The 17295-nt window shown below is 39.5% G+C and overlaps 1 protein-coding gene across 7 annotated transcripts in view; it reads right to left on the reverse strand.

Moving 5' to 3' along the window:
• TPP2 (tripeptidyl peptidase 2) overlaps positions 1 to 17295 on the reverse strand; it is a 67794-nt gene that overhangs the window by 33559 nt on the left and 16940 nt on the right. For all 7 annotated transcript variants that reach the window (XM_019443942.2, XM_019443941.2, XM_019443939.2 and 4 more), the window contains exons 4-10: positions 16110 to 16214; positions 14062 to 14186; positions 10988 to 11151; positions 7733 to 7887; positions 7036 to 7112; positions 4935 to 5062; positions 2737 to 2836 (exon numbers count right to left, since the gene is read on the reverse strand). In XM_019443942.2, coding sequence (XP_019299487.1) covers positions 2737 to 2836; positions 4935 to 5062; positions 7036 to 7112; positions 7733 to 7887; positions 10988 to 11151; positions 14062 to 14186; positions 16110 to 16214 — 854 coding nt within the window. The remainder of the gene's footprint in view (positions 1 to 2736; positions 2837 to 4934; positions 5063 to 7035; positions 7113 to 7732; positions 7888 to 10987; positions 11152 to 14061; positions 14187 to 16109; positions 16215 to 17295) is intronic.

Genomic DNA, 17295 nt, shown 5'->3' on the forward strand with positions numbered 1-17295 from the left:
TCCCTCTCTCTTTGCTCTTCCCCCACTCACATCTGTCTCTTGAAAATAAACAAACATTAAAAAAATTTTTTTAAAAAGCTAACAACTGGTGAAATTCCTTTTAATAATGTATTTTATTTAAACCAATGTATCCAAAATATAATTTCAGTATGTAATTGGTAGAAAAAAATGAGTTAATTTACATTCTTTTTTGCACTAAGTCTTGAATAGCTGACACACACCCTTCCAGCACATCTCAATTCAGACTAACCTTGTGGGACTCGTGGCTGTCACCCTGGACAGCTCAAGTCAACACAGCCGCCTTGTTTAGGGCTTTGACTGCACAAGATCTAATGAGATAAAAAATCCACAGAGCTCATCGCACAGTCGGCAAACACAAGCTTTGCCCTGTGCCCCAAGCAAAGGAATAACATGACACACTACTGTGTCCTCCCTGGAAGAGTGGCCATAAATTCCCCATAAATTGTTGGCCTCTCCCTCCTACCACCCTTCCTCCCACTGACTGAACTATTTTTATTCCTGGCTAGGAATACTAGTGCAATTTGGTTTCAAATTTATACAGAGCTGAAAGCAATGCAAATAAGATCCTCCTCCTGAAATAGGCCGGTGCCCGCCCCCCCCTTTAGTGAATACCTTAAAACAAGCACCGCCAGGTAAATAAATACCTGTTGACCTGGAAAGATTTTCATATGGTATTACTGAGTGACAGAGGTTATGGGGGTGCCTGAATCATGTGATCTCGCATTTATGTACAGGATGAGAGTAACTAAAAGAATGTCCTTGAAAATGTCCCCATGTGATCTGCACCATCTATATTGTCTATCGATACTCACAACGAGCAAGTGGCATTTCACAACTGGAAAAAAGAACTAGGAAAAGTCATGAATTCTAACTACTTCCTGCTTCTCTGTAGTCATTTCCCACTACTCTGTTAAAGTGGCTAATCATAAAACATTTAATAAGTATTCCAAAAAGGGTTCCATGATATGTAAATACAATTTTCATTAAAAAAATAAAATTTGGGGGCTCCTGGCTGACTTACTGGGTATAGAGCGTGCAACTCAATCTCAGGGCTGTGAGTTCAAGCCTCGTGTTGGGTATGGAGTCTACTTTAAAAACAAACAAATATTTTTTTTTTTTAATTAAAAAAAAATTTTTAACATTTGTTAATTTTTGAGAGATGGAGAGAGACAGAGCATGAGTGGGGGAGGGGCAAGAGAGAGGAGATGCAGAATCCAAAGCAGGCTCCAGGCTCTGTACTGTTAGCACATAGCCTGATGCAGGGCTTGAACCCACGGACCGCAAGATCATGACCCAAGCCAAAGTCGGGCACTTAACTGACTGAGCCACCTAGGCGCCCATATAAATATTCTTTATATAAACCTTACATATTCCTTACCAAAAAAAAACTTTACATAAACATTATGTAAGTATCCTTAAAAAGTGATGATGTTCTTCTAAAATACAATAGGCAATACAAATTCAAAACTTGCTTATGTAGACGTTGTTTGGTAATGTGTCTTTTAATAAATATGCCGTATTTGGGGCACTGGGGTGGCTCAGTCAGTTAAGCGTCTAACTCTTGATCTCAGCTCAGGTCATGATCTCACAGTTCATGGGATAGAGCTCTGTGGAAGGGCTCTGTGCTGACAGCATAGAGTCTGCTTGGGATTCTTGGTACCCCCCCCCCCCCCCCCGCCCCGGCCAACTTGCACACGTGCTCTAAAAATAAACTTAAAAAAATTTGTTAAGAAAAACCAAATGTGCCATACTTGCAAATACCAGGAAGTCAAGTAAATTCTGTATGTCTAACAACCTTTCCTGACAAAGAAGATTTTTCAAATAGTACACAGAATGTGTTTCATTCAGTGATGATGAGTCAATGTTTTAGACTTCATATCGTAATAATTAAATCTAATAGTTAAACCATGTATTTGAAGTACGATTCCATGTTCATAGCACAGTAAAAACATGAAACAAATTCTTTCAATTCCTAGAATAACTGGGTTTGTGAACCAGTATCTCCCTAATCCAAGTTTCCCCCATAATTGACTAACTCATTTTCTTAAAATAATTCTTTAATTATTCTATAGTTCTATGGGCAAATAAGACTAACAACAAAGTCTGGTTTAAACATTTTCTAATACTTGGTGTGTTATACTGACTATAAGATAAAACGTTTCGAAATCACCTTTAGAAGAGAATTAGTAAATTTAATAATACTTTTATTAACTGAATGTAAAACACATAAACCTTAGCCAACTGTATCCCTAGTTGCTCTTGTGCAGTGATGTAGTGTTTAGGCCAGTTAGGTAGGCTGATGTGATGGCACAGGCAAAGCTTGCTGATCCCCATGGAGACCTACAGCCCGACTGCTTTCAATGACCGTTACACTCAACCATTGAAATAAGCTTATTTTTTAAGAAGAAATTATTGAGAAAAGACTACGAAGATTCCTGAACTCAGAGGATTTGAATCTAGCATTACGACATTTGACCAGGTTCCAACCAATTTTTCTAATCTTACACTCAGAATAGGTATGTCATACAGCTAACAATGAAATAATTATAATTTGTTCCTTGAATGATGTTTCCCTGAAATGAGACTGTTTATCAAAATGATAATCTTGAAAAAGTAAAAACCCAGAGAACTGGTAAAGTTATCAAAACTCTGTTCCTCCCCACCATGTAGTTCAACAAAATATGTGTAACAGACCGTGTACCACTCTCAACCCACCTGGGGCCTCTAGAAGACCACGTGTACTGGTTGGCCGGTAATTTCTCTCTCAGGGAATACTCAGCAACCATCATGTCGGGAGAAACATAAGCACCAACACCTACGGGATGAATTTCATCGTTAACAAAAGGACACAAAATTAGATGTTCATTCCAAATCCACTGTTCACTCGCTTATGTGTTCACTTGCTTCGTTCCAAATCACTGTTACTCACTTGGGTAAATCCCTTAGTCACCCTGTACCTAGTGCTTGCTCATAAATGGAAAGAAAGAAAATCTGATAAGGAAAGTTTACTATGTACCAGATGTTAAACGAGGTGCTTTGGTTTTGACCATAAAAATATCTACCAGGGTTATTATGTGAATCAAATATAATAATGTACCTAAAACTGTGTGTATGTATAAGATAGAAAGATAAATGTGTTATAAACTATAAAATATAACTTTAGGAAAGTAAGGGAATTAGTTGGTCTTCATTTTTAAATGACCACTGCATCCAATATTCTTACCCATAAAGTTCGCAGTACCCCCTCCCCCGAAACGGCTGTAAAAACAAGCAAACAGCAGAGACATTAACATGCTTCGGTGTTTCAGATAAATGTGTAAAGGCAGACTAGTCACAAAGACTCTAAATTCATAGACCTATAGGGATCAAACTCAGTTTCCTCATTCTAGAAATCTGGAAACAGAGCCTCGAGAGGGCTGAAAAAAATTTACTAAGCTCACAGGGACTGGTGGAGAAAGACTTACAATCCAGGTCCACCAGCTCCTAATTCTTCTTTATAGCAAACACAGACACAGAGTAGAAGACTGGATAAAATAGGTGAGTTAACAGGATTTAGGTTAACAATGCAGACACACAAAACTGTAATCACTTTGTAAAATTTAGTTTACAAATTTCCAGTGAATCTGGGGGTAAGAACATGACAAAATACTGAGTATTGTGGGAGAATAATGTATTTTGATCTGTAGGTACCTTTCAGACCTATTTGGTTTCATTTTATTTAAAATATCTCGAGAACTAAAATACAAAGGACAGATCACTGGTAGGTACTGTTGTCTCAACACAGGATTTAACAGAACTACTGAACCAAGAAGTTTTAAATCACACAAAATAAGCTATACCTTGCTTGAGATTTAGAAGCTACAAATAAAAGCACATCCTATAATTGAAGATCACTATTATTTAAAAAAAATTTTTAAAGGACTAGTTTCTGAACTTTGATGCCCAGATGTTACTATGTATCGATAACATCTACAGTAACTGTATGCCTTTAGTAACAACTATAATATGTATCTATTCAAGCAGTTATTGATGTATACACCAGAAAAATCATTTGGGACCAAACAGTTTCTACTGTCATGCATCCAATTACAAATGCTAAGAGGTATAAGCCTTATAGTGCTCTCAATGTGAAAATAAAGAAAATAATTCCAGGTATCACTTACTACCTATTTGTTCTCTCGGTTCATCCTCCTCATTCATGCCTCACATTAAAAAAAAATAAATAAACAGGGGGAGGGCGTTATGTTCTGTGGGTGTTTTCACACAGGTTGGCAGCTACAGCTAATTTTACCACTTTAATATTATGAGCACAACTCATTTTGATTTCCCTTAATTCTTCTTGTTGACAGGCATTTTTTCCCCTCCAAGGACAGCGAAAAAACAACTGAGTGCATCACATCCGACAGACCAAGTAGCGGGAAGGAAGTCACATTCATGGAATAAATGTGTTTCAACTGCTCTTATTAATAAAGCTCCCTTTCTCAACATCTGACTATTCCTGTATGTCCCACAAGAAATGAAAAGGAGGAAACCACACTAAAATTAGCCGCCATACACCGTAAATAAAAAGTGAAGCAAGCATCTGTGTTTACGTTGTTCACTCAGTCTGGAAAACCCTTCCCTTGCTCATTTCTGCCTACTGAAATCCTCACTGCCACACTTCAGAAAGCCTCACCTAAATTCTCAAATCAGAAGCAACTGCACTTCTGTGAGCCCCGGCTGTGCCTGTACTTTCCATAAGCCACTCACTGCAGTCGCCTTCGAACCAGCAGGTCTGACTACACCTGTGCTTCCTGAGGGCACACACGGGAGGTTCCCGGTGTCTTGCATGCAAAAGAGATGCGATTAACATCACATTCGCTGAGGGGTTTGCTGGCTTGTTCTTAAGTCCAGCTCTGAAACGGGAAACTAACCTATTACACTCGATGTAGTTCCACCGGGACAACCGACGGTAGAAAGGCACGGACCGTTATTTCCAGCACTGGAAACATAAATTATGTTATGCTTCCACACTGCTTCACTGATGACTTCACAAATTCTCCTGAGAGAGAGAGACACAGAGAGAGAGAGAATTCCTTTGGACATAGAAAACTGTCCCACTTTTCAAAAAAATGTCTTAGTATACTGTGAAGATGCTTTCAAATATGGCGTACATAGAAACCAAACTAGAATATGGGTTCCAAGTAGTAGAACTCAAACAGTGGCTACAAGAAGGCGTGCATGAGAATCACTCGGGGACGTTCTCAAACTATACGTGTTTAGCCTTATTCCCACTGTTTATAACACCCCACGCTGTTCGAATGCAGGGCAAGTAACCCGTGGCACACCCAGCCCCAGAACGCCGGAACATGGCACGGCCAGTCCAAGTGGTACACCCCAGCTGGGTCTCAGCGTAAGGAAGGAGTTGTGAGACCGCGGTAAATGGGGAAGAGTGCTAGACACGACGGTGAATAGATGGAGGGACAATAAACCCAAAGGACTAAAAGCAAACACTGAAATACAGGCAGGGATTGGATCAGACGGTGGGGCAACAGGCAGCTGGACTCCCACCTCCCCTTAAAATGATCTGGTCAGAAGTGACTCCTCAGGGGATTCCTATGCAGATCTATGAGCAGTGGCAAAGATGAAAGGGAAACGGGCAAGAGGAAGCACTTAAGAGTAAGATTTAAAATAAAGAATCTGGCGAGAACTTGACAGCAAACAAGAAGCAAACTGGTATTAAATAAAAGAAACGAAGTTAGACAGTTGGGGAAATGCAGGAAATGGAAAAAAGGCGTAGGGCCAAGATGCAACAATCACGGGGTACGAGGGGAAGAGTATCAGGGAAAGGTGGCTTTAATAGGATGAAGGTCAAACAAAGGAAGAGAGAAAGAAATACACTTAGGTGAAAACGGTACTGAAGCAAGAGAAGAAGGCAAGATTACATTCAGGAAAGAAATGAGCACGACAGGCTGACTGTTATGGCGGTGGGGCGGGGAGGGACATGTCACAAGAAATCTAATACTGGTTATCTGAGAAAATTACGTTGCTTGAGGACAGCAAACCAGGCTCGGTAAAATTTCCCGTTTGGTAGGGCTTTATGAAAGAGCTTCAGACACTGGGTGACATGCAGATATGGATGGGCTGGTGATGGGAATGGGGGAGAGATGATGACTAGGCAAGTAAACACTTTAAATAATTTCAAAGTTATTACCCTGGGGGAAAAAAAGCTGAGGTAACAGACCAAGGCTGAGCCACTGGATTTGGCAGCAGGAAGACCTGGGACACACGTCAAAATGTGCTGAGGAGCCTCAGAAGTGGCGAATACACACCATTAACCAAGTTTTGTTGGAGGAGTGAGGGAAAGCAGTGTGAAATGAAGAGATCTGTCTGTTTCAAAGGCAGCAGATTGTAGAGCGTGCCTGTGGAGTGGTATTAATCCAGGAAAGGAGAGGGATGTTACGGGAGTTTTTAAGGAGAGGGGAAATGGGAACCACACAGCAAGTGCTTGAGGGACTTCTGACCCCGGGCACTTCATTTACTACAAGAAGGGAAGGCAGAGGGGCTGGGGTCAGGGTAGGCTGCAGGAAGGACAGGAGTCCCCTCTCAGGGCTTTTATCGTCTCTGGGAAAGGAAGAGGTGAGAACATCAGCCGAGGGAAGAAAGGAAGGGTCGCTGAAGGTCTCTGAGGAGAACAGACGGTGTCAACGGCCATGCAGGCCATGTAAGAGTACATGCAGATGATCAAAGGCGACGCTGAGCGACCGAGATGCACGGTCTACGTTCCGTCAGGTAAGCACACTGTTTGGGAACGCGGAAGTGCAGCAGTGGACGGGTGGGCCGGCGGGTCTCGGTGGCTGGGAGGGAATGACCACATCACACACAGAACGGGGGCCGGGAGCCCACGAGACCCGCCCTTATTACCGAGCCAGGGGAATGCCCGGTTTCACCTGTGGCGTGCCACCCAGGCACAGAAACATCTAATGCTCTTCGTCAGCTCGAGCCTGTGGCTCACGAGCGCCTGAGAACACTCACCCAGAATTTGGCCAGTGAGTAGCTTCTCCATAGCTGTAGTTGACAAGATCACACTTATGATTGATGACTTCTATCATCTATTAAAAAGATGAAGAGTCTAGTTGAGGCAGCAATTTACAGAAAGACTGACCAGTAAAATAAAGGCATGGACTCCCAGTTTCTTAACCAATCATATTCTACTTCCACTTCCATTCTACTTTGAAGTTGAAAAACTTAAAGGGTAGGTGGAGACACAGTATAGTAAGTAGTCAATAAAAACACAACTAGCAGGTGCAGAATGGAATGGTTCTGACTGAATTCTAAAATCACTGAAGTTCAAGTAAAATCTAATCCATACGTTAAAATGAAACGCAGACTATGAGTTCGATTCTTCCTAGACCAATGGAGCAAGCTGGTGAAAAGGTCTGTTTGGGGTTTTTAAAGTATCTCAAAATAGTGTGTCAGGGGCTTAATGGAAATGAAAAGTAAAACATAAATAATATTTTCATATTTTCCAAAAAATTTTATCGAATAATTTTTAATAAAAATAATTTAAAACTGAAATAAGCATTTTTGCTTCTTAAAACCAAGTCCTATATACCAAATACAGTCTAATGTATTCCTAGTGAATTGAAGAACACTTTATAAGACTAAAAATATCCAAGACTATCCACTATCCCTCATTAATCTTCTAAATCAACACCTCACAAACACTCACAGCTCTTATGAGGCCCGTGCCTGTTTCCATTGTGCTTAGTCTTGTATCGCCAATCTTGATTGAAAGAATTTGAGCACCGGGAGCTACACCACTCCGTTCAGGTTCTTCAGGAAAATGCCCAGCAGCTATACTAGCTACGTGTGTCCCATGAGCTCCTACAGGCAGCAAGAGGGGAAGATGACAAAATATTTTCATGGGTTCCAAGTTTTAAGCATTCAATTTATGTATTAAGCATAAAATAAAATAATCTAATAAAAATACTCTCATTTTAACATCTAATTGTGTACTATCATCTTAAGTCTCTTCTCAATAATTTATAAAAAAGTGAAACCTTGAATTACTCTGCTACCCTGGATTCTATCCCGTCCATTGAGAACAAGATCCAAGTCTCAAAGGTGAGAAAGTATCTGCAATACACACAGCTGACAAAGAGCTTAAATCCATATTATCTTTCAGATCCGAGAGAAAAATGGGTAAAACACTTGAAAAGCATTTCACAAAAGATGATAACCAAATGTCAAATAAATATACGAAAAGATGTTCAACTTCATGAGTCATCTGGAAAGTGCAGTTCAAAGCCACAATGAGAGGGCACGTGGGTGGCTCAGTCAGTTGAGGGTCCAACTTCGGCTCAGGTCATGATCTCGTGGTTCGTGAGGTAGAGCCCCACATCAGGCTTGCTGCTGTTAGCAAAGAGCCCACTTTGGATCCTCTGCTCCTCTCCCTTCTCTTTCAACCCTTCCCCCACTCACACCCTTTTTCTCAAAAATTAAAAAAAATAAATAAACCTTTAAAAAAAAAAAGCCACAATGAGATATACCTCGGCATACCTTTCAGAATGGCTAAAACTTTATGGCTGATAACAGCCACACACTACTGGCAGGATATAGACCAGCATTACAGAAAGCTGAACACAGGAATACCCTACAATCCGGGAATTCTACTTCCAGCTATACACCCAACACAAATGCGTGCACATGTACACTAAAAGATACGTGCAAAAACATTCACGGTGGCATTGCTTGCAAAATTCAAAACCTGAAATAACCCCAAGATCCATCAATGGTAAATGGATACATAGTATATTAATGAATTGAATATCACACAGCAATAAATATTAAACTACTTTTTTTTAAGTTTATTTATTAATTTTGAGAGAGACAGTGCAAGCAGGGGGGTGGGGGAGAGAAAGGGGGACAATCTCAAGCAGTTCTGCACTGCCAGTGCAGAGTTCGACATGGCTCGAACCCATGGAACTGTCAGATCATGACCTGAACCAAAATCAAGAGTCAGATGCTCAACCGAATGAGCTACCAGGTGCCCCATTATCAACTACTTCTAAACACTATGAGATGAAGCACACAAAAATAAGGTTGCTCTAAAGAAACCACATACAAAAGGATATATACTGAATAATTTCATTTATATAAATGGAAACACATTATGTTAGACTGAACTACGTGAAAGTGCCACTATTTAATCACTTCTGACCTATAAAAACAGCAATAATGGATGGTTCAATCTAATGCGGTGATAAAAAAAAAATCAGGACCATGGTTAACTCTAAGAGGATGCATGTTTAGGAACAGACATGATGGGCTTCGACAATGTTTTATTTCTTGATGTGTTTACGCAGAAGTGTCCCCTTTGTGACCCAATATTACCCATTCTTCCTTTCTCATTTTTCCCAATTAAAAATAGGGAAGCTTGGGGCATCTGGGTGGCTCAGTCGGTTAAGCATCCTACATTTGATTTTGGCTCATGATCTCACAGTTGTGAGACTCAATCCTGTGTTGGGCTCTGTGCTGGGATGGAGCCTGCTTGAGATTTTCTCTCTCTCCCTCTCTCTATCCCTCCATTCCCCTCCCCCACTCTCACATGCACTCTCTCAAAAAAAAAAAGGGGAAGCTAGATTTTAATGTAATCCCCCCCACCCCTGCTCCTCCCCAAAACACCTGACATCACCACTTACAAGTCAGAGCATCTAAATGTCACAGGAGGCTGACTACACCACATGTGCACAAGAACGTGGAGCTGTTGAGCCCTCGCACCCCACTGGTGGAGTATAAAAGGGCACAGCTACTGTTTCTTAAAAGGTTAAACATATTTACCATACCCAACTGGTTTGTCTAGATACCAGTCCAAATTAAACAAAAACATATTTGCACAGAGACCTACACACCAGTGTTGGAAAAATCTGAGTGTCCACCAGCAGGTGAGTGGGTAAGTCCTGGTGTATCCACACAATGAGCCACTACTCAGTGATAAGGAATTAGCTATTTATAACCATAATATGGATAGATTTCATACCGGAACTATTCTACTTCTATAAAATTCCAGAAAACACGAAGTATCTGCACTGACAGAAAGCAGTTCAGTGGCTATATGGGGCGGGTACATCAGGGTGGATTACGAAGGAAGACAAGTAGACTGGGACGGGTGATAGATATGTCCATTACCTTAACAGTGGTGATGGCTTCCTAGGTGTACATGTCTATCAAAACTTATCAAACTGTGTATGTATGTGCAGTTTATTGTACTTCAACTATAATTCAGTAATACTGTGAGAGGGGGGTAAGAAAGGGTTAAAGCTATCCTGGCTCCCTTCCTAGAAGTAACCACTATGTAGAAGCTGGTGTAGATTCTTCCCATCTGTATTTTTATCATACAAACACATACACCCATGAACACTGTGCGGTATTACTTGGCATGTTTTACAATTTTACACAAATGTTTTATCAATATATTTTTATTTAAAATTTATGTATTTGAGATTTATGAATATTGGTATATGTAGATTTATTCATTTTGCTATATAATAGTCCCCAACAATACACAGTTTTAAACAAACTTTTTTGTCCATGGGTATATGGATAGTTTCCCACTTCTTTGAAATTACACAGAATGCCACATGAGGATCTTTTTACCCGACTCTGTACTTGGTGAACTGCTCAAGAGTCAGCAACACAGAAGTAAAATTCCTTCCAAAAGAATTTTCATAAGATGAATTATGTTGGGTGTTTTTTTTTTGTGGCTGGACTACATCTGTATTCTTGGAATAGATCCTACATGGTTACAACTTTAAAGAAAACAACACCTTGCCAGGGAATCAAATCCCATTTATTATCACACACCTAGTTCTTTAGGTGGAATCTCTAAGTTAAATTCTCTATAAGGCTTCTTCTTGGCTACAGAAATTTATCACCTTACCACGTTACAAGTTTATCTCTAGTTACCAAATCGGAAACAAAATACCTCCACTGGTCACAATGGACAGCAGGTTTCCATCGTCATATATGTTAACAGAGTAATTTAACATCTCAGCTGTGCCAAAAGAACCATATTCTTGGGCTTCTTTGTAGTTTCTCAACACGGTAGATTTACTCAAGTCCCCATCTTCATTCGAATCAATGCAGGCTCTGTAAATTGAGAATAGTGAAACTCATCTATTTTCTCGGCTTTCCAAAAATAATGTGGTATGGTCTATTAGGTACCTTCTTACTGCCCTGTTTTATGACAACAAACACAGTAACTGCCAGGTTTAGAGTCCTCTGTCTCAGAGTCATCAGTAACGATTAAGTAAGAAGCTTAAAGGAACCAGCCCTTAAATGAAGCCATGGATAAAAGGCTTTAGGAACACTGTCCATCACAATAGTCCAGGGAGAAAACCATTTAACTACTTAAGAAATTTCACCAAAGCTTGGCCTAGAGTTTCAGACTAATTCAGGATGATCACGACTTACAGCCTAGGCCTTACTCCCTTCTTTTAGAATTGGCTTAATGAATCCAATGGCGGATGCAGGTTTTTTGACACTAGATGAACGACAAACTGCCTCATCCCCTCCCCACAGTTGTAACAGCCTCAGGCAAACATTTACTTTTTACAAACAGCATTTTCTACATAGTTTTATGGTTGTCCTGTCTGCTCTTTCCCCATTTTATTACCTCTGTAGTTTTTACAATATGTATTCCAAATACTACAAAATAGTCTGGTTAAAACTAAATAAATCTAAAATAAAAGTCATAAGTGGAATGCACATCATTTAAGGTCAATATTATGTTTTTAGCTATTAGGCCTTTGTGTGCATTTTCTAGATAAGAAGAATTGTGTTTTAACAAGCTAGAGTCAATCACAATTGCTACAATGAATTAATGGAAGCCCACTAGTACAGACAGGACATTTATTATAAATATTAAGGCAGATATTTCATTAACAAACTTTGACAATTTAGACAGAAGGATCTCTGAAACTGTTTGTTTTTATGTATACCCAATCAGTGTGCGGCTAAAATGATTTATGGCATTTCAAAAAAAGACATACAGTAGAGCAAGACAGAGGAGACTGAACACTAATGGAAATGAGCAAGCAGGAAACAAGTAGCATGTCAAATGGAATCTGGACTGAGGTCAACAGGTAAAACGTATGCCACCAAATCCTATTTGCCAAAACAGTTAGCACCTGGGGTTCTTAAAAGTTACAGATGTAACTGGCCAGTTCTCCATCCCGGCAATCATCTCGGAAGTCCTGCCCCATTTTCATCCGGCCCATGAAACATTCTACATCCCTGGAAGTCTCTCCATCTCCTCTGGGCCTTTTCCTGGACCTTTAACCCCTGCCCCTTCCCTGTCTGCTAACTTGAGCTGATCCTTCAATAAAATCTTTCTTGATGCTTCCTGGACGGGCTCAGATGTTCTCACACTGGCTTTCACAGAGTCTAGAGTCCACGGAATAGCTTCTTTAGAGTCTACCTGGCACGAAGAAAAGTACTCAAATATTTGCCCAATGATGAAAGAATGAATGAATCAACATCTTTGACAACATTCTCATAGCAAATACAGTGACACATTCCAAAAATCAGTTTCTTGTAACCACCGTCAACATGCAGTGACTCAACACTTCAAGCACCATATCAAAATATCAACATAAAACTGAGTGACTCCCCTAAGTAATTCCACAGAGGCCAAGTATGCATATTGGTGCAGGGTATAACTTTCTGAAGGTGGTTGGCTCAGTTCAAGGAACAGGTGTTAGCATACCAGAAAGGGAACATGGAGATGAGGTTCACGGATAGGATTAGAGTACTTGTGGAAGGTAGGGGGCAGGAAAGGGGGCATGGGTTATAAATTCCTGGACATTTTTAATACATTTCTTCATCCTATCCTCTATGAAAAAAGTCCACAGCTTTCATCCAACTCAAAGGAAACCTGAGAAAACAAGGTCAAAAACCACTGAAAAGAAACCAACTAACAGTTCTTTCCTTCAAGTAATCTTCTGTAAACAGTTTTCTCAACAGAGAGTGACTGCGTTTGACCCTGTACATCCTGACGAATACTTAAGAGTATGGTTCTATTGGGTTCCCTGCTAAGGGTAGTGATATGGGTTCAACAGTGGAAGCGTGGCAGGAGGAGGGCAGCTTTGACAGTCTGTAGAAACAAAAACCAAGGCACTTAAGGTCACTTTACCTCCCCTCAGAAGTGGCCGGCATTTTTGAAATGACAGTGCCAAGACTCGCCTTAGGTAATTTGGGGTCTCTAAGATTCTCCTCAAAAAATTCTGTGTCTAACCCTGAGATGGGGGCAGGGAATCGAAGCCCTACACGATATACAGTACAATGCAATCAGAAAAATTATTTCCAGTAGCACCTGAAACCACAATTCTGCTGCATTTTTCATCAATTATAACATTTTCTAAAGTGTTACTCCAGTGACTTCAGATTTTATTTCCTCTAAGTTTCATTTGCAACGCAAAAATTCTAAAAGCTGTCTTAGAATAATGTCGACAAACCGTTGCATGGATCCCTTCCTTTGTCAACTGCCTTAAGGACCTTGGAAACATATTTTCCTCAGGACAAAGTTGGCAGTGTTTTCAGTACATGCAGGAAACATTGGAACTGAACCACCTATTGTCCCACTACCCCATCCCTGCGAATATTAGAATATTTCCTTAAGTCCCTGTCCAATATTTCCCACATACGCTCAGTTCTGTATCCAGTATTCTCTTGCAGTTACTTTCCAAACTGCCCAGCTCTGGTCAGGAACATTTCTATGTCTACCAATGATTAACCTGCTATTATCTGGTTAAGTTACTGTCTGGTTAATGAAACAAGCTTCTTTAAAACACACAAGGGACAGGTTTAGCACCTAAAATACCAAGAAGTTCAAAGAGCTTATCCAAAACTACCCAAAAGCCAATTCGGCTGTCCAACAGTTTTGCTTAGGGATATTAATGTCACTTAAACCAATTCTCTGGACGGTTCTGAGAATTTAATGTTCTTCAGAGTAGATAAAAACAGCTTTAAGTGAAGATCTATATAATACATGATGTTTACCTCCAGGCTTCACCATCATGCCACACCAAGCAGTCATACACAGGGCCAGGATCACTATATTTTTTCTCAAAAGAATTTAGCAATTCCACTTGACTTTGAAGTTCCTCCTTGATTAGTTTATTTGCCTAATCAATAAGAACATATATTAATATTAGTACATTTTGTGCTCTTGAAACACACAACATATTAACATGTAACCAAAGACACAGTGTGACCAACAGGAAAGCCATTTTACTCTGGAAAAATGTAAGAAATTTTTTCTATATCTATGCAACTTGTAGTTCAATTTAATGATGCAGATATTAATTAATATATTGAATACTTTAAAAATAATACTTCTTTTAGTCAATCTCTCATTTATTTATTCCAACCGCTTTGGGAAAGACACAGTGTTCCATGTTGATGGTATCATTTGACCAAGACTTATGTTAGTCACATATCTATAATCTGCACAACTAATTTCCAAAATTAACTCTAAAATGGCTATAAAATAGGTTATCTATTGACCTTTAGATTTTTTTTTAATCAGGATTGTTTCCATTGAAATCTGTTTAAGAATCCAAATAAATAAGAGAAACCACAAATTACCTTCTGTCTTTTAGAACATGCTAAACACATACTATATTCCTGACCTTGTATAGATAAGCTATTTAACCATTCTGAGCCATCACCATGAGAACTGTTACATGCCAACTATTTTTGTTTAAACTACGTACTACATTAGACTGCTCTACATTCACCTGAACAGTCTTACTGAATTAAAATGTAATTTCCATATGTTCCAAAAATCTGGTTATGCTTCATTTTTAGTTATTCAATATATTCAACATTTACTCCTCCTTAAAGGAAAAAAAACAATTATACAGACATTGTTGGTAAACAAAATCAAATGGATAATTAAATCTAGATCCCTCCTTCTATAAAGTTGACTTGATATGCGTACTGCCTGAAATACAACATTTAATGTGACTAGTAAGAGGCTGAAGGACAAACAGTGACCTAACAGAAAATAATGCAGCTAAAGAGGGTGAATTACCCAATTAAAGGGGATGCTGTACGCAGATTAAGTAAATGCAAGTTAAATGTGTATGTAGATCTATTGAGGCCAGTAGTCCTCGCCCCTAACTGTGCATTAATTAAAGCTCCAGGGAGCTTTAAAAAATGCCAGCCTTCCTCCAAGGCTTTGATTTAATTCCTCTCTAGGGCACAAAGCTCTTCATGTGATTCTAATCTGCAGCCAGGGCTGACAACCACCAATACCATTCCACTTTTGATTAAGAAAAGGTACATGTATGCATTAAAAGAAAGATTCAGAAGGATAAACATCAGATTGTTGGTACCATCCCTGGGGAGTGGCACTTTGGAGGCTCTTGCTTGTTACTTTACACACCTGTGTTATCCAAAAGTTTCTGCAACTAGCACGTATTGTTTTCCTTATAAACCAAGACATTATCTTCATTTGATTAACTGATTAAAAGAAATGTAACAGCTATTTAACGATGTGAAATAATGGGAGCTCTCATATCCTTCTTGCGGGAATATGAACTGAAACTACCCCTTTACGACCCACCAAAGACATGCGCGCGAGAATGTTCAAAACAGCATCTTCCACAAGAGCCAAGAACTGAAAACAAAGTATTGATCTGCAGAATGCACGCATGAATTGTGGTGCATCCATCATAAGCAAGAGAAATGAACAAACTCCTTCCACACTCACACATGGATGAATGTCGCAAACATAACACTGACTGAAAGTAGTGATGTATAAAAGGACACACTGTATGATTCCATTCTGCAAATTTAAAACAGGCAATGGTGGTTGCTTTTGGAGGAGGAAGGGAGCAATGATTAGGAAGAGGTATGGGAGGGAGTGTTCACTTTGTGGTAATTCATGAGAAGTTGTGAAAAATGTGTAAATTGATTTCAGAATAAAAGAAAAATTACTAAAATTAAACAATTTAAAACTTGTGAAAAAAGTCTGCCGATTCTCTGAGAACTCTGAAATATGGCTCTGTGGTAACGTGTAAATAAAAGCCACTGGCACCAACTTGAGAAGGGCAATTGTTGGCAACATCAAATTCTTCTTGTTTTCTACAGGCTTCTGCAAGGGCCACCCTGTGAACAGGATCCCAGATTTTTTCCTTCCGTTCTTTCTGCAAGACAGAAAAGTTACCTTACAACGAGGCTGACAAATACCCAGGTAAACCTAGCCAGTCATTTATATATGGACCTAATTGTTATCAGTTGTGATGGTACACAATTTTCACACAGAGGCTAAAAAAATCATTTATCATCAAGTTGATAAAGCAATGGGTCAATTACTAAAACTATTCACTACACGTGGATTTTAAGAGAACACATTTACCAAGGCACAACCAAATGTATTTTGATAACATCGTACGTCCCAATCTCAGCCCATCCAAGGATTAATAACAGCATGTCAGGTAAAAAAACTGAATTCCCAGGCATTTACAATAAAAGCAAATACTACACACTGGCCCTTAGGGAACTGAGGACTGCCTTAAGCCATGCAGGCGGAACACAAGAGTAAGACTGGCCGCAAGAGAGACATGCAGGCTTCCTAGACTTCCTCCCTTCCTGGCTTGTTTTTTTCCTGTCTTGGATTTGACAGTGTTCTTTGTTACTGCAATTGGTCTCACCTTCATCTCTGCTGTCTTTAACCCATAGTGCCACCCAGTGGAGGTCTGCTAGTTTAAAAAAAAAAATCCTTTCCAGTAAAACAATCAACTCCACTGAGCTAAGGAGGGGGTCGATATTAACTTACTCTATATTTGCATGTTAATTTGCATCTTATTGATACAACTGATTAAATTTAAGATAGTGCATAATACCGTTATGTGTATTTCGGCCTGAAATTTTAAAATAAATTAGTATCCAGTAAGTTATATGCATTTTTTGTAACCTTATTTTTTGCAGAACGATGAGAATCAAATAAGTAAAGGTTATATATGCAACATGCTGAGTAGTTCTTATGGTTCACGGACCCCGTGGAGAAGCAAATAATGCTATGATGAGATGAAACGTTCCATAGGTCTTACCCATCAGGCTCATTTTCAAGGATCACATCTTCCTTTGCAGTTGCAACTCTGAACCTGTATCAGCTACCAGTATTATAGCAATCTACTAAAGTGGTACTGGCAAATATGGGAGCCATGTGTTGCTACTTAGATTTAAATTTTAAAATATTACATAAAATTACATTTTCCTACTAGT

The sequence above is a fragment of the Panthera pardus genome, unplaced genomic scaffold (genome assembly GCF_024362965.1).
Source record: "Panthera pardus isolate Hobbes unplaced genomic scaffold, ASM2436296v1 HiC_scaffold_1, whole genome shotgun sequence".
Classification (NCBI taxonomy): domain Eukaryota; kingdom Metazoa; phylum Chordata; class Mammalia; order Carnivora; family Felidae; genus Panthera; species Panthera pardus.